This window comes from Onychomys torridus, chromosome 13 (assembly GCF_903995425.1).
Source record: "Onychomys torridus chromosome 13, mOncTor1.1, whole genome shotgun sequence".
In the NCBI taxonomy this organism is placed as follows: domain Eukaryota; kingdom Metazoa; phylum Chordata; class Mammalia; order Rodentia; family Cricetidae; genus Onychomys; species Onychomys torridus.
Genome location: NC_050455.1, coordinates 14,643,244 through 14,666,208, shown reverse-complemented (window position 1 = coordinate 14,666,208; position 22,965 = coordinate 14,643,244). Strand labels below are relative to the sequence as shown.

The 22,965-nt window shown below is 45.5% G+C and overlaps 1 protein-coding gene across 4 annotated transcripts in view; it reads right to left on the bottom strand.

Moving 5' to 3' along the window:
• Positions 1 to 22,965, bottom strand: part of Fhod3 (formin homology 2 domain containing 3) — a 429,128-nt gene that overhangs the window by 378,912 nt on the left and 27,251 nt on the right. For all 4 annotated transcript variants that reach the window (XM_036204945.1, XM_036204946.1, XM_036204947.1 and 1 more), the window contains exon 2: positions 7,687 to 7,793. In XM_036204945.1, coding sequence (XP_036060838.1) covers positions 7,687 to 7,793 — 107 coding nt within the window. The remainder of the gene's footprint in view (positions 1 to 7,686; positions 7,794 to 22,965) is intronic.

The window sequence follows — 22,965 nt, the reverse complement described above, 5'->3', positions numbered from 1 at the left end:
CCCAGTTGACCCTAAAACACGCATCCACATGCAAACCTTCGTCTTTCCCTACCCACCTACCCCAACCATGTCAATCACTAATTTTTCAAATTTTGAGACAGTCTCATTATATATCCCAGGCTGGTCTTGAACTTACAGTGATCCTTCTGCCTCAGCCTCCAAAGAGCTATGATGACCTCAACCACCACTGGACTACACTGACCCTTCTCCTAACTCCACAGCACTAGCTTTCTCAACTGTCACACGGCTTAAATCGCTCTCCAACAGCGTTTTCAGACTTTATAAGATGGATTTGTCTCCTCTAGCTTTTCTATCCTGATAGCTTATTTCTAAATATTCACCACATGTTTTCCCTACTCTCTACCCACTACTAAAGACATCTTGGCTGCTACTGGATGCTGGAATCACAAGTTAAGATGCTGTGAACATCCTTGTCCAGATTTTGTGTGAACTCGGGCTTTGGCCTCATTTGAGCATCTAGGAGCCCATTGCTAAAGCAAGGTCATAGTTAGCAGTGAGAAGCCATGAGATTGCCTTCCAAAGAGCTGGCACCATTTGGCACTCCCACCAGTCATGCACAAATGTCAGGTGGTTCCACATCCTCGCCTGCACTGGGTTTGGTCGGCAGAGGTGATATGCTAATAGGTGTCCATAGTATCACAAGACAATATGTGGCTCCCTGACTGTGCCTTTCCCGACCTGAGTGCCTCCTTTCCTTTCCCTGCTTTGTGCTGGGCTTGTTTTCTTACTGCTGAGTTTACAGGTTCTTTTCATATTTTAAACACATGTCCTTTATCTACTTTGTGTTTTAAAAGACTTTTCCCTCCCAATCTATGGCTTTGCTGCCCAGGCTTTAATATCCACTTTTGTGTGATAAATATAAAACTTTTAAGCCAGTGTTATCTGGGATGCTACATGTAGCTGCATACAGTTCTGGGCTAAAGTCGTAAGGGTCCAGATGCTGCCACCTGAGCAACTGCTACAGCCAGGCCTGGCCCTCTCCCCTGCTCTGTGCTGGCCTCAGGTGCAAGAGCCCTTCTCACCTGGCTCCAGGCCCATCAGTCTCAGCTTTGCCTGCTCTTGCCACACCTCCAACTACCATGGGCAAGCTCTCTCCCTCTCAAGTCCCCCTTACTCCACAATTTCACTCCTCAGCATGGTCCCCCTCTTTGTACACTGTCCCCCTGATGTCACAGGCCAATTGCACAATTCTGTTCACCTCTATGCAGGCTGGTACCATGCATGTGTCATGGCTTCCCACTCTTCCATCCACTAGTCCAGGCCCCAGCGCTCAGCTATTGGGTTTGGGTCACTCCTTTCTCATCTCCATGGTGAGCCACATCTGACTGACATCTACTCCATAGTCTTCCCATTGCTGGCCTTGCCTCCTTCCATCCATCCCTAATGCCAAGCCTTCATAATCATGCTTCTGAGAAGGCTCTTTCCACATAGGTCATTTGTTAGAGTAGCTCAACCAATCACACAGTCTACACCAGTGGTTCTCAACATGTTGGGTCATGACCCCTCACAGGGATATCCTAAGACCATCAGAAATCACATAATACATTATGATTCATTTCTGTGGGATAATGCCCTTGTACACTGGTTTAATAAAAAATTTTAAAAAATGCTGATTGGCAGTAGCCGGGCAGGAAGTATAGATGGGGCCAGCAGAAGAGAAGAATGCTGGAAAGAGGAAGAGCTGAGTCAGGAGTCAGCAGCCAGACACAGAAGAAGCAAGATGATAAGGTACCAAGCCACATGGCTAAACATAGATAAGAATGATGGGTTAATTTTAGTGTAAGAGCTAGTCAGTAATAAGCCTGAGCTAATGGCCAAGCAGTTATAATTAATATAAGCCTCTGTGTGTGTTTACTTGGGGGACACAAGTAGGAAAGATTTGTCCCGCCCGCCAGCTGGCCAGGACATGGGAAAACTTCCAGCTACAATTCATAATAATAGCAAAATTGCAGATATGAAGTAGCAACGAAAACAATCTTATGGTTGGGAATCTGTACCACATGAGGAACTACATTAAAGGGTCACAGCATTAGAAAGTTGGGAACCACTGCTCTGCATTACAGTTCACTCAACTGAAGCAGCACATTGCACTCAGTCAAAGATACTTTAAAAATCACTCTGCCTGGGCCCAGCCCCAGACTCTTCATTTCCCAGGCCTGAGGTGGGGTCTGCAAAGACTTCTGTTAAAAGCACTCCATGTGGTGGCATTCATCTCTGAGAGATGGGGAGCCTGCACCAGAGGTTCCCTAACCACACATCCAAATGCTGGGACAAGACTCCAGACCTCACTGCAGAGCTCTGAAACTGGGATGGAGAGATCAGCATGTGGGAGAAGCTTCCATCCAGTATATTCTGAGACATCCTGCCTAGAACTAGCCCAGAGGTGGTGAGCAGGGGTTTGGGGCCACCCCACTCAGCCCTACTGAATCATCCCAGATGTCCTCTTATTTGCAAGGCCACTTTCCTCCCCATGCAGCCAGGCAGCTGGTGATGGTCTACACAGTTCTGTAGTAGTCATAGAATTCTAGCATTATTAAAGATGAACTAAGGTTGCAGTCAAGTCCTACCATGCAGCACAGACAAGCACTGCCAGAAACATCTTGGACTGATGACACATTTTGATTTTGAATCCATTTTCATCATATTTAGAAACCTTTTACTGCTACCAAAATTTTCATGACCTCCACATGCCATATATGGTCATATGGAGTCACTACCCACAATTTAAGAACTGCTCTGCACAGCCCTACATGTCCATAGCTTCTGAGCCACCCCATTTCAATGTACCATGACTCCAAATTCTGGCTATAGTTGCCAACAACTGTGAGTTCTGAGCATGCGTGTGGAGAATTGGGACTAGCTTACTGTTTTATAGACAACATCATATTGCACCTAGACACAATGAAAGGTCATGATTGTACTATCAATCTTTATAGGGAACTAGAGGTTCAGAGAGTTAAAATTACATACCACAGTTCACACAGAGAGGACATTAACCATAAAGTCATCACTATACAGAACAACTGAGATGGCTGTCACTGCCAAGCCTGATGACCTGAGCTCCACGCCTGGGATCCACTCAGTGAAAGACAAGAACCAACGCCCTCACCACTTATCTTAGTTTGGTTGTCTTTTAGCTCAGGAAGGAAAGAGTTTATTTCAGCTTACACTTCCAGGTTAACAGTCCATCATCAAGGGAAGTCAAGGCAGGAACTGAAGTGGACTCTACAGAGAAACTGATTCCTGGCTTGCTTCTTCTGGATTGCTTCTTTACAAAGCCCAGGCCCACCCACCTGGGAAGGACACCACCCAGCAAGGGCCAGTTGCTCCAATAACAATTAACAATTCAGAACATCCCTCACAGACATATCCACAGACAAGTGTGTTGGAGCCAATTCCTCAACTGAGGGTCCTTCTTCCCAGATGACTGTATTTTGTGTCAAACTGACAAGAACCAACCAGCACAGCCGCTCCACAATGCCACCTTCCTGAAGTTACAGAAAACCCAGCAGGGCACCTGATACATGGGGAGGAAAGGAGTGCTAGGTATCTTTATCCTATAAATAAACTTTATAAATAGCTTCATTTTGTGAGTTTCTATCAGAAGAGTGCTTGCCTGAGGTCACACAATAGCAGAGTCAGGAACAATCTAGAGGCTCCAGGCCTGTTTCCACTGCACTGTGCCTGCCACACTTGCTGATTTCCCTGGCCTTAGGGGCAACAGACCCTGCTTGGTTTTGTTCGTATAATAATTGCTTTGTCCTTCCTCTGTTGAAGGTCCTTCTCCTTTTCTCTGGTTAGCTAGGGCTCAAGTGGTAATTCTCAACAAATGAGTTAATTTTTAGTCTTGGCATAAAGGACCAAAAGCAGTGGACGGGAACAAAGAAATAATTCCTCCAGCAAGGGAGCTCACTCCAAACACACCACAGGAAAATGCCACAGTTTCATACACCTCAATCTTTAGACCATCCTCCTATAATTTAAGCAAAAATAGTACTCCTTTGGCCTTGTTCATACCTCAAAAGGGCAGATCTTAACTAGGAAACATTATATTTTAACCCTTGATCATGGGAGACATGAATCTTCAGTTACATAAACTTTGCCAAATGCCACATACCTAAGGGAGGACCCAGGAGAGACTCTAAGTGCAAGTGACCTGACAAATGGACACGGGTTCCTGCTACCTGCATAGGGGAGAATCTCTGCCTGAAGCTGCTTGCTACTCAGCACTAAGGGATTTGCTGATCACCTAAAGGCTCAAGGATAGCAATTCTCCTGTTGGGGAAACAGTGTGACCCAGCTGTCCCAGGCCACTATTCTGCTGGGCCTTCTGCTGCCCAGACCCAGGACAAACAAGTCTCCCACTAAGAGATCAGATGTGGTTTTCTCACACTGCATCTTGGGTATGTTACAAAAGACAAGGTATAGTCACTAGGAAGGAAGACCATTCCAAAGACATTCCAAGCCTCTGGGATGAATTTGGGACACATATGTCAAATGTGATCCTACCTATCATCTTTTTTGGGCTGTCTGCTGCTTCAGTCTGAAGTTTCCGTGCCTTGGGCCCCTTTCTTGTTGTGTTATTGTGCATTCTCTCAGCATCCCTTGATGGAAAGGGAACAGAAATGGGATCCCAGCTTATGTTAGTTAGAATCCATCACTGTGACAAACACCTAAGAAAACCTAGTTAAGCAGGGAAAGCCCATGATTTTGAGGATTCTGTTCCATCACAGTCTGGAGAACATGGCCAAGCAAAGCAGCTCCTGTCATGGAGAGCAAGAAGCAGGGAGACAGAATGCCTGTGTTATCAGTATTTCTCTTCCTTCCCCTTTTCTTTCACCTGGACTCCCAGCCTGTACCCATGAGGGTCTCCCCCTTAGTCAACTCTCTCTGTAAATGTACTCCCAGACACAGCAAGAGGTGTGCCTTATTAATCTCCTAGGCAGCCCTCAGTCCAAATAGCTTAATATATTAGCACTTTTTTTCTAGCACTGCCAAATCACTCAAGTTTTTATATATAAAACAGAATCCGACAGAATATGGTTTTTAAGCATGACTCTCCTAGAGACATTTTTCAAGTTGACATTCAAGGTTAACCACCACAAGTCTCTGCCTATTGGATGGGCTTCTGGCCAGGTGAATACTCAAATGGGAACAAATGAAAAGACAAGCACCAGGCCCTACCCCAGGGAGCATGGTTTGCATTCCCCAGCCTTCTAGTACCATCTGGATGCTGGTGTCACCCATGAGATAGAGCATCAAGATGGATGATGGCAGCAAGAATATCTTCTCTTCTCTGGTACCCAGATGCAGTGTGGCTGGACTGTTCCCACTGAAGGAAGTGGTATAGATCAAGATGGCACTGCATGAACCAGCCTCATGTCACCACAGGTGCAGATGCCCTGCTGTGTAGGACCCCATGTGCCTTTGCCATAAGCTCCTGGGTTAGCAGAGAGGTGCCAACTCTGGACTCAGCCCCACTGTGTACATACCTGGCACACAATCTGCTCCGGGCTCTACCTCCTGGGATGTGTGACCTAATTCTGACCTTCAGTTGTCTCTGATGAAAAATAGAGCCAACAAAATCCAACTACTACTAAATCCTCCAACTAACTATTCAAAAGATTCTGTAACTGAGGAGCCCCAGTGTGTTACTTCCCCTTCACCTTTATTCTAATATTGCCGCCTAATACATTAGCACTATTTTTTCTTGCACTGCCATATTATTCAAGTTTTTATTGGAAAAAAAAAAAGGTCAGGCAGGACATGGTCTTTAAGCGTTACTCCACTAGAGACATTTTTCAAGTTGACAATGATCTGCTTATAACACTCCTGGGGTCTGTTTGATCAATGAGCCATAAAGGCATCCAATGAGGCTGTCATTCTAGCCAGTATTCTGACATCTGCAAAAGGATATCATTGTCAGAAATAGGAAAAAAAAAAAAACTATTACAATGGCATTTCCCCTGAATATTGGTCCCATAATCCTTTAATGTTTATTTTTAAAATAATGGTGAAGGCCGGCAATGTGGTTCAACTGGTAGAGTGCTTGTCTAACATGCACAAAGCCCTAGGTTCAGTCTCCAATGCTTGGGAGGTGAAGGCAGGAGGAGGGGAAGTTCAAGGTCATCCTCGGTTACATTACAAATTTGAGGGCCAGCCTGGGCTACGTGAAAGCCTAACTGAAAGATAGATGGAAATCATGCCGATGAGCAGGTGCTGGGGAGACCCCTCTTGCATGGCTGCCTGAGAAGCACCCAGAGAGTTTACCCATATGATATTTATATGGCCCTTGCGCCACTCTGACAACAACCAGGATGTCTTCAAAGAACCTTGCTTGGCCGGGCAGTGGTGGCACATGCCTGCAATCCCAGCACTCAGGAGGCAGAGGCAGGATCTCTGTGAGTTTGAGGCCAGCCTGGTCTATAGAGCTAGTCCAGGACAGGCTCCAAAGCTACAGAGAAACCCTGTCTCGAAAAAACAAAAAGAAACAAACAAACAAACAAAAAAAGAACCTTGCTTGATCCTACAAAGTACCTTGACCTTTTTGATGACCCCAGTCATGCCACATAGGAATTCATTCTAAGACTTTGCCATCTTCCAGTGTTTAAAAATGACTGTACAGTGCTGAGAAATGCTAGGTGCTGGGCATTCATTCAGACGGGCACAGTTCTGATCCCATGGGGTTCAATCATAAGAGAAGAGGGACACATGGAGGAATAATGATCTTAAACTAGGCAGGCTGTTAAAGTGGCAGAAGCCCAGGAAGTTATCAGGGCACGCTGAAGCCAGAGACCTACCTGAGAGTAACACAAGAAAGCTTCCAATGTGTCCCCATTATTCATACTCTACACGAAAAAGCAATACTCTCAGCTACTATCTCCCTGGCTATATTCTTAGTTTGGCGAAGAGAGTCTCAGATAGCTTTGAAGCTCTCTGAACACCATATTACAACAGCTGAGGATGACCTGGGAAGCATCAGGAACTCTGTGAAGGTCTAGGAGGAGGAAGGTGATACAATCAGAGCTGGATAAGAGACAGGAAGAGAGGCAGCTCCATCAGATGGCTCTGTCATTATCTCAGTTGACACAGGAAGGCTGGTTATCTGCATGTGTAGTCCAACAGAGGTTTCACTTTCTATATACTTCTCCAATTTATCATGAGTATTGCCCTATCCTTCAGGATAACAATCCAAAGTATTGTGCAATCCAGATGTAGGCTAAGAAATAACTTGTGTTAATTAACATAATTAATTAATAATTATTTTTACCCACAGTAATCAGTAGGAAAGATTATATTCCATAAAACTACCAGGATACCTGCCAAGAAAATGAAATTATCAGCTAAATTATTGGAAACAGTGTTTAAAACAGCTGCTGATTCTCAAAAATCTAGAGAATGTTGATTTGTTATACTTTGGTTAAAAAATCCCTTAAAAGAGAATACTGTGTGCTCAATTAACCCATTCCAGAAACTTCTCTTAAGCCAGGCTACCTGCAAGGAGCAAAGTCCCTCAAGATAGAAAAAGATCTACAGTCACCAACAAGGACTTGATTCTAAGTGAAGGTCAAGGCCAAAGTGATTTCTCCAAAGCATTTTAAGACTTCAGCGCACCAGCGCTGGCAGGAAGGGGGACCAATGAGCAGGGACAATGGTTGTACTTACCCTGTGTCATCCTGGAAGCCTTCCAGCTCATCCCGCTGTTCTGCCAGTGTGGCCTCCAGATCCAGGTAAGCACCATTGTGGGACAGCTGCAGGGTACAGTCATCGAGCTAGGAGAGAACAAAGGAGTTAGTCCCAGCCATCTCCTTGGATGGGAACCAGGTATCATCAAGTCAACTTAAGTTGCCCTCACAGGTTTTTTAAAAACTCAGCGTTACTCTGAACTGTGATGCCTAACTGGAGGAGGGAATACACTCGTGTAAGTACACTGGATTGGGATTGACACAAGTACACTGGAGTATCTGTCATAGGGCTGGCACTGGCCCAAGTTGTTAAGATTCTCAAGTTGTAGTTGGCAGCATTTTGCTATATTTGGAATGATTGCTTACACTTAAAAATATAGGTAAATTATTTTTCCAAAGACTGAGATTAATATTATGAGGAAACCAAGTATATAATGTCATGTTTGCCTCCTTGAGTTGTCAGGATGGCTCTTATTGTTCATCTGGTTGGTGAGTCAAAACCCCAGTTGCAAAATGCAGGCAAGCATGGCAGCTCATCGTTGAAATCACAGTACACTAGGAACAGGGCAGGAGAAGAAGTAGGAGAGTATGCTACTGATCACAACCATAGTCCTGCCTAATGGGCTGGTCAGCTCCATTTTGAATTTCTAGTTTTATTCCCAGAAACCTCAAGTGAACACTGAATCTTCTTTCATGGTCCCCACAGCCTTCCAGGGATCTGCCTCAACATGTTCTGTGTCAAGCCCCAAAGAACAACAGGAAACCCCACAATTTTCCCAGCCTATGGCAACGGATCCTCAGGCTTCAGCCTAATTGCCTGACCCCGTCATTCCCCTCTTCACATTCCAGACATCACTAACTACCACCATTTCCAGAATACCATCTTAACAAAATGATGTATCTGACCCAGGCAGGACACCAAAGAACACAGAGAGGCTTCCTTCCCTCAGAGATATGGTTTCATCGAAGGAGTGGAGCAAACAAATAGACTGTAGATTAGAATAAGATACAAATTAGATCAGCTGCCAGTCAGTGGATGCTCTTGCTTAGTTTATTCTCCAGTGACTACTTCAGCAGAGATGCCAAAACCCTCTATAATATTGCCCAAATCCCCACCCAAATGAAGACTATCATTGTTTCCTAGCCAAATGTCACCAACTTGATCCCCTAATTAAGGGTTGAACAAGCCCCTGTACAATTGTGCTAGTGAATGTCTCAACTGAAAAAGAAGAGGTGAACATGGGCCTCTTAGTCCCTGAAGAGAAACATGATGGGTATGTGCAGGACCACCAGGGGGGATGAAAGGCAAATAGGGATACTGTGCCCTGGGACAGACGGCCTTGGGGACGTAGTGGTGTGCAGAGAGGCTAATATGCCAAGGGAGTCAACACACTGCCAAAGCTATGCCATGATGCATACCCAGCCTCACCATGACACCCAAGACACAAGATTCATATTTAAACTATCATCGTGTGAGCCCAGGAGCATGGGTAAAAAGCATTGGGGCTAGAACAACAAAGGGAAATCTCCTGGATAGTTCCGAGTTCAGGCAGCAGCTTCAGATCTTACTCTCACAAAGATGCCTGAATTAGTTACTTTGTTCACGGCTGGGACAAAAATACTCTGGGGAAGGCTTTGTTTTGACTTGTGGTTTATGAGGGTTTACACTCCATTAGGTCAGGAGGGTGTGGGAACAGAACACAAAGCAGCCAGTCACTGTTAGGTAAGGAAGCAGAGGGGCCAATGCTGGAGCTCAACACACTTCCTCCTTTTTATTTGATCTAAAGCCCTCAAGATGGTACCACCCACATTCAAGATGGGGGCTCCCTTCCTCAGGTAAACCTTCCTGGAAACATCCTTGGGGACAAACTCAGAGGTGTGTCTCCCTGGAGATTCAAGTGGCTAACAAAGATTAACCATTTCAACCTGGGCAATGATTACTAAGGAACAGTTACAAACTTCCAAAACAAATGGCCACAGTGAAGGGATAGAGGCAACCAAGAAAGGTGTATTTCAAACTGGTTGTTACAAATATACAGGCAGAAATATCCAAGCTTTCCTTACCAAAGGACTCAGACATCTCCCTGTCAGACTGAGTCCCTGGCCTCCATTCTGGCTTAGGGGGAGGCAACCTGATCCCTTGCCTTGGCCTTTCATGTCAAATGTCCTCCCAGATGACTTAAGGGTCCTGGAATTTCCTGACTCTGACAATTTTCATGTCAACCCTGGTCCCCTGGCAGCATGTCCCCTGCACTCCTTTCTTGGCTGAAAGTTCGGTGGCCAGGACACTGTCGGGCACTTGAGGACATAAGACAAAGCAGGGAACCATGTTGAAAGATAGCGTTACAGGGCTATTATAGAAGGGTGGCGATTAGGGAATTTAGGGGTGGTGACATTATAGCTGAGCAACTTCGGATCAGGTTACAGGCTGTCAACCTGTGGCCAAGGTTCTGGCAGGGATCAAGCTGCTCCAGAGGGAGTCAATCCCAGACCCACAATAAAGGTCCTTCCACATCTCCTGAATGGGCCACTCCCCCCTGCTGGCCCAGTCAAAACACATCCTTTAAACAAGCAGCCTGGTGACATAGAAAGCTCCCTCTGCTCCTTATTACAGATGCAGCACCATGACTCTGGGGTTCTTTTGACTGTTTCTACAAAGACAGTGCCCTCAAAAAGGGCAGGCTCACCATTCCGGAAAAACCTCAAACATCTGAAGCAAGGCTGATGTCACGTCTCGGTTTATATATTCTTTCCCTCTCCCTAAGCCAGCGAAGTGGTGTGTTGCTGGGGTGGTTTAATGATTATCTGGGCCCTGGCAGCAAGTCTAGAGTCTAGTCTAGGCAATAAAACTTCTGTGTAACCCTGAAATAGATTTGAACAGAACCCTTCTATAAATACATATGAGGCTACCCTTTAAACTAATTTGGGAAGTTGCACAGAAATGAAAAAATACGTGGTTTAACAATAGACTTCAGCATTTAAAGAAAATCTCAAATGAGTCTCACTCACTTGTGTCTTTTGATGGGACCCTCCCATGCTCGCATCCACAGCCTCCCCATGTGATCTGTACAACAGCCTGGAACCCAGGCTGGCCTGTGTCTGTGCCACCTGATGGAGCCTAGCTGACCCCTATAGGCACTCACCCCCCGGAGCTGTCCTCCCTCATGGTTATTGGAATTGCGCCATTGAGTGAGGCCAATCTAGATTGCCAAGTTCCAGATGATCCAACAGCTGATGACAGACACATGAGACAGCCCAATAGAAATCGGGAAAAGCCCTAAGCCAGCACTTCCCAGTAGATCCATAGGCTTCAGGGTAACTTCATGGTTGTTAATTTAAGTCCATCTCCTGTCTCCATGATCTGTCACCACAGACCACCCACAGCTGACAGGTAGGGCAAATCTGACCATCAGAGTTCCCAGCATCTGGGTGGGTGGTGGGGGAGAGGCTATGGGCACAAGTTGCCCACTAACTGTACTGTGACATGACAAGCTAAAGTAGAATTGGCCACCAAATATCCAGCCCTGAGGCGGAACACAGAGCAGAAGTACCTAATCTTGACCCTCTGAGCTCAAACTCCTGCTGGGGGGAAAAAAAAAAAAACAGCAGGTGCCCAGTACAAGGGACAGAAGCACAGGGAATTAGGGAGCACTGATTCCAAAGAGAAGTGTGAGAAAGCAGGCGTGCAAAGCCCCTAGTTCCCAGAGCTCACTCTACTGGTCCACCTGACTCATCCTGCAAACTTCAAAGTAAACGATGACAGTTTTGTGGTTTGAATGTGAAACTTCAGCAGGCTCTCATGTTTGAACACTTGGTCCCTGGCTGGAGGAACTTGTTTCGGAGGTTGTAGGTCCCTTAAGAGGTGGGGCATACAACACCAGGTATGAGAAGCCCTCTCCTTAGCTATTGATCATGGTTTTCCAAAAGACTCCTAAAACACACAGGCTATTGTTATTGCCCTTGGTTGCCACCCCCCCACTCCTAGAGATGGAAGTTAAGGCCCTATTGTTGAAACACCATGCACTGGGCTAGAACTGACCTGAATGCCTCCTCCCTGAGCACTAGCTTTCATGGTACACAGAAGGCATAATGCAAACTTCCAAAGCAGGGAGACAACCAATAGTCCTGCCCAGCTATGAAGCTTATGAACCTAGTCATGATCAGTATGGCATCATAACACAAAAGGTGCCGTAGTGACATGCATACCTTAGTGGTACCCAATAACTCTCTAATTGGATTTAAGACCTACAGAACAAGAGGGAAATCATGGCTGGTTCAGGAAATCTAGCCAACTACCAGAGCTAGTGTCGTCATGGGTCTTGGAGGAGAACCTACAATCACCACTTTACCAAACCAGCATAATCCCTAAGTACATTCTAAATATTTGTCCTCACACACACAGATAAGTGCAGTCCTCACACCACATCAAGGGAACTTCTCTTTGCAACATGCGGAGACCATTACAGAAAACCACAACCAATCAGAATGCAGGGCTATGGAGCCCAGTCGCGGTGGATACATCTACAACATAGCCTGGCCCCTAGGGGGCCACTGCAGAAGAGGGATGGAAAGGTTATAAGAGCCAGAGGTCACAGAAATTCCTGTGTCATTGTGTCTCCTAGTAATGTCGGAACATATACCCATAAAGCCCCACCAATGTGACGACTACCTAAACATGAGCTAAACAAGGACAGCAATAATCATAACAGAGAGGATGGGGGAAGACCATGAGGCCTCAGCCTTACATAAAGAACTTCAGGCGACTAAGAAATGCTGAGAGTGGAAGGAACAGTCAGGGAAAGAACACACCAATCGGTCATCCAACACCAAATAGCTCTGAAAACGTACGTACAAGTGACATTACACTGGCTGAGCAGATCATATTTAGGAATACGCTTGTGTATACAAGTGCATATACATATGTAACAACAATTAATGAGAAAAGAGGCCATGAGTTGGAAAGAGAACAGGGAGGAGTGTATGGGAGGAGGGCTTGGAGGGAGGAGAGAAAGCGGAAGAGAATAGCTGGAGGAAATAAGCCTGTCTCCACCCACTTTGCCTCCTGATCTGCCCAGATGTGGAAGCTCCCCTTGCTCCAGCCAGGAACGGTCCCCACTGCCTTCCCTCCTCTGCCCTGACAGACTGTATCCACAAAATAAATCTCGCCTCCCTCGAGATGCTTGAGCTTAGTATTATCACACTGGTAAGAGAAGCAACTAGTGTACAACAAATTATGAGGGATTCCAGCAATTGCAAGCACAGGCCTTCTGAGCTCTGGTCCCAGATCCACACACCAGGCTTCTCCTGGCTCAAACACTAAGAATCCTGTGAGCCCTGGCCACTCTCCAAGGCTGAATTTACCATGAGCCTCCTTAGTGTCCACTTCAAGCTGACCAAAGCTCTAAGAGGGGTACAAAAGTCATCAGTATATTTCAGCTAGTCACTTACTGACCAGCTATACCAAAAGCAGCAGAGACAACAAGCTGGATTTAGGTGACAAGCAAAAAAAAAAGTCAGAAAAGAGTTTTCTAAAAAGCCACGCCATATGTTCCTGTGGCAGTTTGAATGTAATTGGCCCCCATAAGCTCATAAGGAGTGGCACTATTAGGAGGTGTGCCTTTGTTGGAGTGGATATGTCATTGTTGGAGTGTGTCACTGCAGAGGTGGGCTTTGAAGTCTCACATATGCTCAAGTTATGACAAATGTCTCAGACCAATTCCTGTTGCCTGCATATCAAAATGTAAAACTCTCAGCTCCTTCTCCAGCACCATGTCTGCCTGCATGCTGTCATGTCCCACCATGATGATAAGAGACTGAACCTCTGAAACTGTCAGCCACCCCATTCAATGTTTTCCTTAATAAGAGCTGCATGGTCATGGTATCTGTTCACAGCCATAGAAACCCTAACTAAGACAGTTCCTTTCACACCTCCTAATAAAACCAACTGTAAACGCTGGTTCCAACACTCGGGCTTCCAAGCGCTCTGCTCACCCATAAGCAGCACTACAGAGGAATAAAGTGGTGGGCTCCTGCTCTGGTGCATAGCGAAGCTATGGCATGCATTTGATGTCCCTGTAAGCTACACATCCTCCTGATGTGGATTCCTCTGTATGTACAGTTGGCCCTCTGTACCTGATGGTACATAATGGGTTTCCCATGTATGAATTAAATCAGGGAATATTATTCTGTATTGGATATGTCAGACTTCCGTTCTTCTTGCCTAAATAACACAGTGTAGTAACTATTGATGTCATAATGCATATTTAGAGAGGACAAACATTACACTGGAGGATGGGCCTAGGTGGCAGGTATACTATGCTACTTTACCTAAAGCATTTGAACATCCACAGATTTGGGTATCCACACAGATTCCATTACCGGTCCCACTTGGACCCTGACTGATGATAATGCCATAAATTTTATAACGAAAAAATATTCATAGGGATAAAGAAAAAACTAAAGTTGTAAATATAGGGATCAACTGGTCAGTTTTCTTAAGAGACCAAGAAACTGAATGCATGATAAATCAAAAGAATATCAGTCCTGTTGAGCAATCCCAGCAAAGCACATCCCTAGGGACCCATTGAGACTCTTTAGCAACGCTCACGCAGGCACTTCAATGAAAGATTTAGAGGTAAGGACACTTCTGAGATCCAGCATCTGGGAAGAATGAAATATTATGAATGGACTTACTTCAAAAGTGGCTTGATTTTACTTCTCCAGAAGCCTAGGTAAGCTATTTGTGGTCAATAACCCAAGCACAAGCGGTCTTATTCCTAAGCTGATTCAGGCAGCTTCCAAATCAAGTCCTAGACTTACATTAAACTAAGAAGGGCATGCACAGCCCACCCACCAACAGCAAGAATCTCTGCAAGAATCCTTGAGAAGACAAAGGAGAGAGCTTAGGGAAATGGTAACATGTGTCCAGGCAAGTCAATGATTCTTCATCATTTAATAGCCAAAAGTGTATTAGACCTTTTCATTTCAAAAAGCTACAGTTCATTGACTTACACAGGCACCATGTCCTGTGTTCTACATTATTTTACTCAAATTGAAATCTAATTCCATCACTGTTTCAGGAGAAAAGGGGAAGGAGGGAGATATGAAGGTTAAGGTAGGGAGGTGAGGACACCTGAGTGACTGATACAATACAGAGTGGCCAACACAGAAGCAAAATCTTGAATTTCTTGCCTGAGCAGATTAATAAGTAGATTAATTTCTCACCAACATGGGAAACACCAGGCAAAAAGTGTGTGAGACTGGGATGAAGATAGGATTTCTCTTTCTGACCTATTTTGTCTATTAAATCTAAACAAATTTGAGGTTACTTAAGCGAGACCATACATACATTTTATTCATCTTTTCAAAGAGCCTAATTTTAATTATATTATTTTCCTCTGTTGTAAGTTTTCTTTTTCACTCACTCTGTGTGTGTGTGTGTGTGTGTGTGTGTGTGTGTGTGTATGTATGTATGTGTGTGTGTGTATAAGGGAGTTGCTTTGTTTGCCGTCCTTTCAAGATTTACATATTCCTATTTTATGTGTATTAGTGTCTACCTGCACGTGTTGATGTGTACCACATGTCTGCAGAGTCCACATGAGGACTTCGGAACCCCTGAAACTGGGGCTGCAGAGAGCTGTGAACCACCACGTGGGTGCTCAAGTCAGCACACACCATCTTTCCTTTCTCATTTATGTCTCCCAGCAAGCAGCATCATGGTGACATGCTGGCCCCCCTGACACAGGATCTTTCCCAGCTGACATCCTGAAGTAGAGGCCTAGGAGGCTTGTCTCCAAGCACTGCCCCCTGTACTCTCTGCCTAGGCTACATAGTAAAGACCCTATTGAAAAAGGAGATGGAGGGAAGGAAAACAATGAGAGGCTGCTGTGCATCTGCTAAAGGACTTGCATTAGAGCTTATAAGAAACTGTGACAACTGAACAGCCAAAGGGCAAATAACCCCATTTAAAAGTGGGCAAAGGATTTGAACAATCGTGGACCACCACTTACAACATAGCCTGTGAACTCAAGGCTGTGAGCCAGGGATAGCCAGCTGATGGGGAGCTCTTCTGGTCCCCTCACATCCCCTCGTGATAAGTCCTGTAGAATATAACCCAGAACCCCAGGACCCTTTAACCCAGGGTCTCCACCACCCATCACCAGTGGATCCCAAACTCCAGTGCATACAATAGCCTCCTGGAACATTGGTTCACACTCACATATTCAAATTATGTGGGTCTAGGCAGCTACATCACAGGGATCTATATAATTCAATTCCCACCATTATTCAGTGAATAGATACAAAAATCTTAGGGTCCACTCTGAGAAAAAAACAAGATAGATATAATATTGTTAGATTCCTTGGGGGAAGGAGAAAGCCAAAAGCAAATTCTAAAGCCCTAATTGCTTCAGAACGTGTTCCTCTTCTCCCAGTCCTTGGCTCTCCTTCCATGTCCCATCACGGGTCCTTCCTAATGAGCAAGTATATCCCCTGGGATCCAACTGTGGGTATCAAGCCAACACCCAGCAAAGATGCCCTGGGATCCTTGGAAACAGCACACACAGGCCAAGCCTCCAGCTCTACCTGGTACTCATGACTGGGCCCAGGAGCAGAAGCCACACCTCACAGAAAGTCCAGCTGGCTGCCACTGTAAACTTCTAGGAAATGCTTTCATTAATTCTAGAGGGTGAGCTGCCTGCTAGCCAGGAAACCTGAACACATGAGCCAGTCAGAGCATCATCCCCAGAAGACAAGAAAACCAGTCCTGGTGCTCATTGTCACAGCTGTGGAACGACACAGGTGGGCAGATGTCACAATGCCAGTGGCAGCTCCATGCCTTGCTCAGTGTGGCCAGCTTGGCCTTTTACAATAGTTTTGGTTAGTTGCCAATAGGTAAGAGTAGAGAGAATATACACTGAACTCCAGGTTCCACATGCTCAGGAAGAACAGAGCAATGGAGGGGCCCCATAGATTCCTCACCACCATACTTCCTTTGGTGCATACACTCTCCGAGTCTCTGGGCCACCGGGCCACCTGTCCACCTGGCTCCTGTGTGCTGTAAGTTTGGACCATGGCTCAGGAGATGGAGTAGCTCTCTATCCTCAGGCACTATGACTGGATGTAAAGTCATATCTTTTCAGCTGTCTGTAACACTATATACCATGTACACTCAGCCCAACACCTCCTCAAATCCAAGCAAGTTCCAAATCAGCAGCATGAAGTCAGCCATGTCCTGACTCTATTCCCTTAGTAACTCATTAACTCTATGGCCAGACAGCCCTAGCTCAGTGATGAGTGAAAATCCCACCTCAAAACAGCCCTGCAGAGTTCTGCATAGGTTCCTCCAATGTCTGGTGTCATGAGATCCTCGGGCGCCCCAGGTGCTTAGGTCAGCATGCACCACCTGCCCGGGCTCATTTCCATTTCCAGCAGCATGGTGGTAACAAGCTGATCAGTCTGTTTACAGGACCCTGCTTCACACTGATGCCTTCCCCAGGAGCTGTCATGAAGTAAAGGACTGGAAAGGGTTTTCATCAAACGCTGTCACCTATAATCTCTGCCATAACTTTCTCAATACATGTGAAACACCTAAAAAAAGAAGAGGAAAAAACCCAAACACATTGTCATCTCTAACTTGTGTCTCAGACATGGCTGGATTGAAAAGGTGGACTCTCCTTGTGAGAGATTCGTGTTGTGTGGCAGCTGTGAGCTGGGTTATGGCCGCAGCCAGGTCTGGGGTGTTTAGGGCCACACTCACTAACTACTGTATACACTTCTGTAGCTGAGGAGAAAGCTGGAACTCTAAGAATGTCCCGAGTTAGAGCACTGAGTGTCTGACTATTGACACAAAACGAAATAATGGACGTAAGACTGCTGGGTATTAAGTTTGGGGAATTAATGAAATTCTGTAACTTGGTTTATTTATTGTTATTATCGTGTGTATGTGTATATGACGTGGGCAGGAAGCCTGTGGGAGTCAGAGGATAGCTATGAGGAATCTGTTACCTCTTTCCACCTTATGTGGGCTCCAGGAATCAAACCCAGGTGGACAGGCTCGTATGACATTTCCTACACCCACTGAACCATCTCACCTACCCAAAATCAAAGTTTTAAGCCCAGTATATGTTTTACTGTGAAATTTGAATTTGTAGATTATCCTTTGTGAGATTTAGATTCACCTTCAGTCATCTTATTGCTTATCCAGAGGCAGTTGTCAGCTAAAATACATGCTACAGTGCTGGCTGGCTGGTTGGCTGGCTGATTAGTTGGGTTTCATGTTGCTTTTGTTTTGTGTTTTGAGACAAGGTCTCTCTATGTAGTTCTGACTGTCCTATGTAGACCAGGCTGGCGTGGAACTCACAGAGATCCTCCTGCCTCTGCCTCCCAGTGCTATCTTTTGAAAAGACCGAGTCAGGGCTAAGAGTGAAGCTTGGGAGTACAACCCAAGCACAAGCAGGACTCCTGGTTGGACCCCCGGCACTTTAAATCATTTTCTTCCAATAATAGTAAAGGAGCTAAGAGGAGAGAGTTCAAATCAAAAACGCTTTTCTCTCTGCAAGGGTGGTGGCTCACGCCCGCACTCTCAGCCTTCAGGAGGCTGAGGCAGAAGACCTGGGACTTTGAGGCCAGCCTGGGCTACAGGGAGGCTTAGTTACTTGTCTTGTTACTGCTACGACAAAATATCTACCAAAAGAACTGAAGGAAGGAAGGGTTCAATTTCGGCTCACAGGTTAAAAATGCATATTATTATCGTGGGAAGGTGGTGGCCGGAACTCGGGGCAGCAGGTCACCCTGCAACCACACTCGGGAAGCGGAAGGAAGTGAACGCTGGTGTTCAGCTCACTTTCTCCTTTTTATTCAGTGGGAAAGCCCAGCCCATGGATGGAATGGTGCTACCCACAGTTAGGTAAAGACTCAGTTAATCCAGTCCAGATCTCCCTCACAGACACATCCACAGGTGCTGTCTCTTGGACCTTGCCACGCTGACAACAGCAACTATCACAAACCTCAGCTATATAAATAAATTGTTCAAAGCCCAAATCCAAATCTTCCTCCAGTCCTTTGAAGAAGCACAGTCCAGGGCAGATCTGTGACAAGACAGGGCTTGGTCCCTTTCTGATTCAGAAGGAAGGCAAAGGAAGTTGGTTCTGGAAAACACTTCAGACCTATGGTCTCCAGGGAGGGCCATGCACAAGCCAGCTGCCTGCTTATCTCCCTCCTTCACCCAAGTGAGTTTCTTGCAGCTGCCCTACCACCACTGTTGTAGGCAGAGCATAATCATTCCCAGATGTTAAAGAAAAATGCTCTGACCAAGCAGGCACTGCAGCTCCAGATGTATGTGGTCGGTGGGCATGGCCTATGTCCTGTAAGGTTGCCACAATACTCAGGCTGTTCTTCCAGAGAGAAGCCTGATCCATCATAGTGTGACCTTCATATAGTCTCTTAACACCCTCAGACAACACAATACTCCATTGGATGGGAGCTGTGTACTCATTAGGTCCCCTGTTCCAAAATCCTAGAGCCACCCCAGTGGATGTAGTAACCCCAGTCAGACAGAAACACAAACACATTCAAGTCCCTATAGCCCTGAAACTGAGATGATGGTAAGGTCCACATGGGGTAAGCTGAGCATATCTCCTCCAAGGCACTATTCCTGCCTTTTGCCAATGGGGAAATCCCTCTAGCTGAGACATGCTAGACAGGTCTGAAACCTCCAGCTTATGAACACCCCCCCCCCAGATCAAAGCTGTTTCCACCAGGCAACTCCCATGAGTATAAGGAGACAGGTTTGGATCTTGCAGGACAAGCAAACATGAGAACAGGCCTCAGGGAAACCTCTGGAAAGCCAGATGTGTGAAGCCAAGGTGCTGGGACGAAGGTGGCCATGGAAGATTGCAGAACACCTTGCATGTGCAGCTGATGCACAATGGTCAGCACAAATGGCTTTTCATTGCTCACTTATGGCTTGGATGCTGCCTCTGCTCAACTTGGGCACTTTTCTTTCCAGGGCTTTTCTGCACACACAGTCCAATGAATAAATATTACTAAAAATGTGATCGGGAGCCAGGAAGATGGCTTGTGAGGAAAGGCAATTGCCACCCAATCCTGGCAACCTGAGTTATATCCCCAGAACCCATGTGAATGTGAAACCAACTTCACAAAGTTGTCTCCTAACTTGTAAAAGTGTGTGTGTGTGTGTGTGTGTGTGTGTGTGTGTGTGTGTGCACGTGCACGTGTACATAAGTAATTAAATATAAACATTTTAAACAACCAATTTCAATAAAATCAGAGAGGCTGGACCTTTGCAAGGAGAAGGAATTACATTCCGACCCTGTGCAATGCTCACTCTGATCCAGCAGCAGGCCAGGACCAACACATTGGGTTTGGGGAGTATTATTATGATTATTATTGTTGTTGCTGTTGTTTTGTTTTGTTGTTGTTGTTGTTGTTGTATTTTTTAGGTAGAATTTTGCTATGCAACCTTATTATGTAGCTCAGGCTTTCCTGGAACTCACTTTGTGGCCCAGACTAGTCTCTAGCTCTGGGCTAGAGGTGTCATGCCCAGCTAGAATTTTGTGTGTCTAATAAACCCTGAGTGGTTTGAGGGTGACCTGCACAGTAGAGGTCAAAGACAGGGAATAAGCATCCACAAATACCTATGGCACAGGGAAGGACAAGAGAGGACAAGCAGACCCTCCAAAGGAATGGCATGTCTGGGAATAAGGCTCTGATGAAAAGGCTGGACAAAGCCATGGAGGTTAAAGGAAAAAGGAACAAAGTTAAGTTGGAGCTGAGCTGTGATGACTATGGTACCGTCTAATTTGACAGTTCAGCAAGGAAGCTGAACTGTGTTGCTGAGGGCTCCTTCAACCCAAGGTTCTGGACTGACAAATGCTGGGACAGAGGTGTCACAATACATAAGGATACTTGTCGCCATATCTGATGCCTGGATATTCCAGACCTCTTGCCAGCACCAGGCACCTCCTCCCCAACATACCCATACCCCAACGTGAGCTCCATTGGTAGACCTCACTCAGACTCTGGAGTTTGCTTCTGATTTGTCCAGTGATCACAGACCAACTAACCTAGCAAACTTTTCTGCATGTGGAGCACTCAAGTACATCACCTTCTGGAACAAGGTCTAGGCTCTTTCCAACCCTAGAAACCTTGGGTTCCCTCAACCGTAGGGGACCATAAAGCATTTTCTTTGATCCCACGCTGGTTCTACTATCAGAGTACAATCTCTCTATAGACAGGTAACCAGATATGTCAGGGTGTGGTATAAAGAAGAAAGTCTCAATGCTGGTGTAGTTTATGACAATTGGCCCAGAAACCATGAACAAGAGGCTCAAATCCTCCTCTGGAATATGCTGGGCTGGTTTTTCACTTACCGTTCCTTATTTATATTTGTGAGACAGGACCTCACTCTATATATAGCTCATACTGGAACTAGGAATTAATATGTCGTTCACATTTACATCAAATTGATCATCCTCCTGCCTCAGCCTGTTGAGTGCTAGGAGCACAGCTGTATAGCATTGTGTCCCCCTTGAAGATTCTCAAATCTTTTTTTTAAACAGTTACCAACAATGAGTATTTCATGATCTGCTTCTATAAAATACCAACATGGAAAATTATTAATTATTGTTACAATGTCTTACCTATTTTCCAAAAATAAAGGAAATATTCAGATACCTATCTCTTGAAAGAAATTAGAAGCAAAAGAGATTAGTGCACAGAGCAATTGGTATCTGATAAAACAAGATAACCTAGAAAGGGAAGTGGAATGTGTGCTCTTAAACATAGGGGCTAGCCAGCTCCAGAGTGTGTGCTCAGTTCCCAGCCTGCAGATGCCCTGGCTGCTCACATCCGCACCTCCTCCCTCACTCATTCACTGGGTGGGTCCTGGGCATCCAGGAAATAGACATCAACTCAAAGAGATACTTTCTCTGATGCTTTCTTTGACAAGACCTTCCTGATCTTGATACAATCCCAAGAGGCCCCCCTGTTGGAAGGGATATATGCCCATAAACAGCAAGTGCTCAGCAGGCAATCATTTCCCCTTACTTTGAGGCTGGCCTTCCCATGTGAAGTCAATTTCATACGTGTTAAGCCTGTACCAGAGGCAATAGTCAACCTGTCCGAGGCCGGAATCCTGCTGGACAAACAAGAGATGTTCCACACTGCAGGCCACATCTCCTGCCTTCAGCCATCCTCTCCTACAAGGACTCATCTGGTTCAGTCAAAGACCTGTCAGAGTTTCCCATCATGCTCCAGCTTAACTACAGGAAAAACAGTAAGGCCCGTGTGTTCTGTAATTGTGAGCCTATGGCTGGGCTGATTTTACTCATCGGAGGCACAGAAATTAGTCCTTACATTTAAACAGCACTCAAAATACCTTTACAAATATCATTTCCTTTGACTGGAGAAACCTCTTGCAACTTTTGGTATTTTTTCTCTCTCTGATGTTTTATTCTGACTTCTCTAGAAGCTTCCTTTACACAGAATGTGAAACATGATAATGACATTATCAGGCATCACCTCCAAAGCATAAGAATAAAATTGTAATTTTTTTTTGTTTGTGTGTTATCCCATTTTTCAAAAACTAACCAATAATGGCTAGTCTGCAGTTAAACTGATTAATTTCAGGTCAGTTCTAACCTGGTAGGTGTGTGGTTTATGTGGTATAATTCTTTGCCAGGATATGGAGAATACCAAACTCTCCTGAAACTGGCAGGGGCAGTTCTCAGACAGTTGGAAACGCTCTACTAGAATAAAATGAAGCCAGCCCCATACATTCTCTGGTCGACAGGACTAATCAATCACCACTGTTCCTCCCTGGAAGGTAGGCATTATCAGTTGATCTGACTTGGCATAGGCAAGGGAAAGCTATGATTCCTCCCTACCTCCCAAGCTGAGAGAGGCGTCAGAGCAAGTATCTCTTTCCAGGTGTGCATGAGCAGTGACTTCTTAGATCTTCCCTGGGATTCTCTGCTGTGGGGGGTGGTTCTCAGGGGTATACAAAATCTCCCAAGACATCAGAGCACTACTGGGAACCTATTCTCCTCCAGGCAGTGCCAGTTGGCTTCGTCCCTTTCTCAATTCAGCTAAAACCCCACCATTCATTTCCTTTGTCTGCATCTCTCCAGTACCATCATGTATTATCTCACACGCATTACAGCTTGTTCACAGGACAGTGGAATCATTTTGGGTGGCTGCAAAAATGTTAGGAGGTGGGGTTTACTGGCAGCAGCAGGCT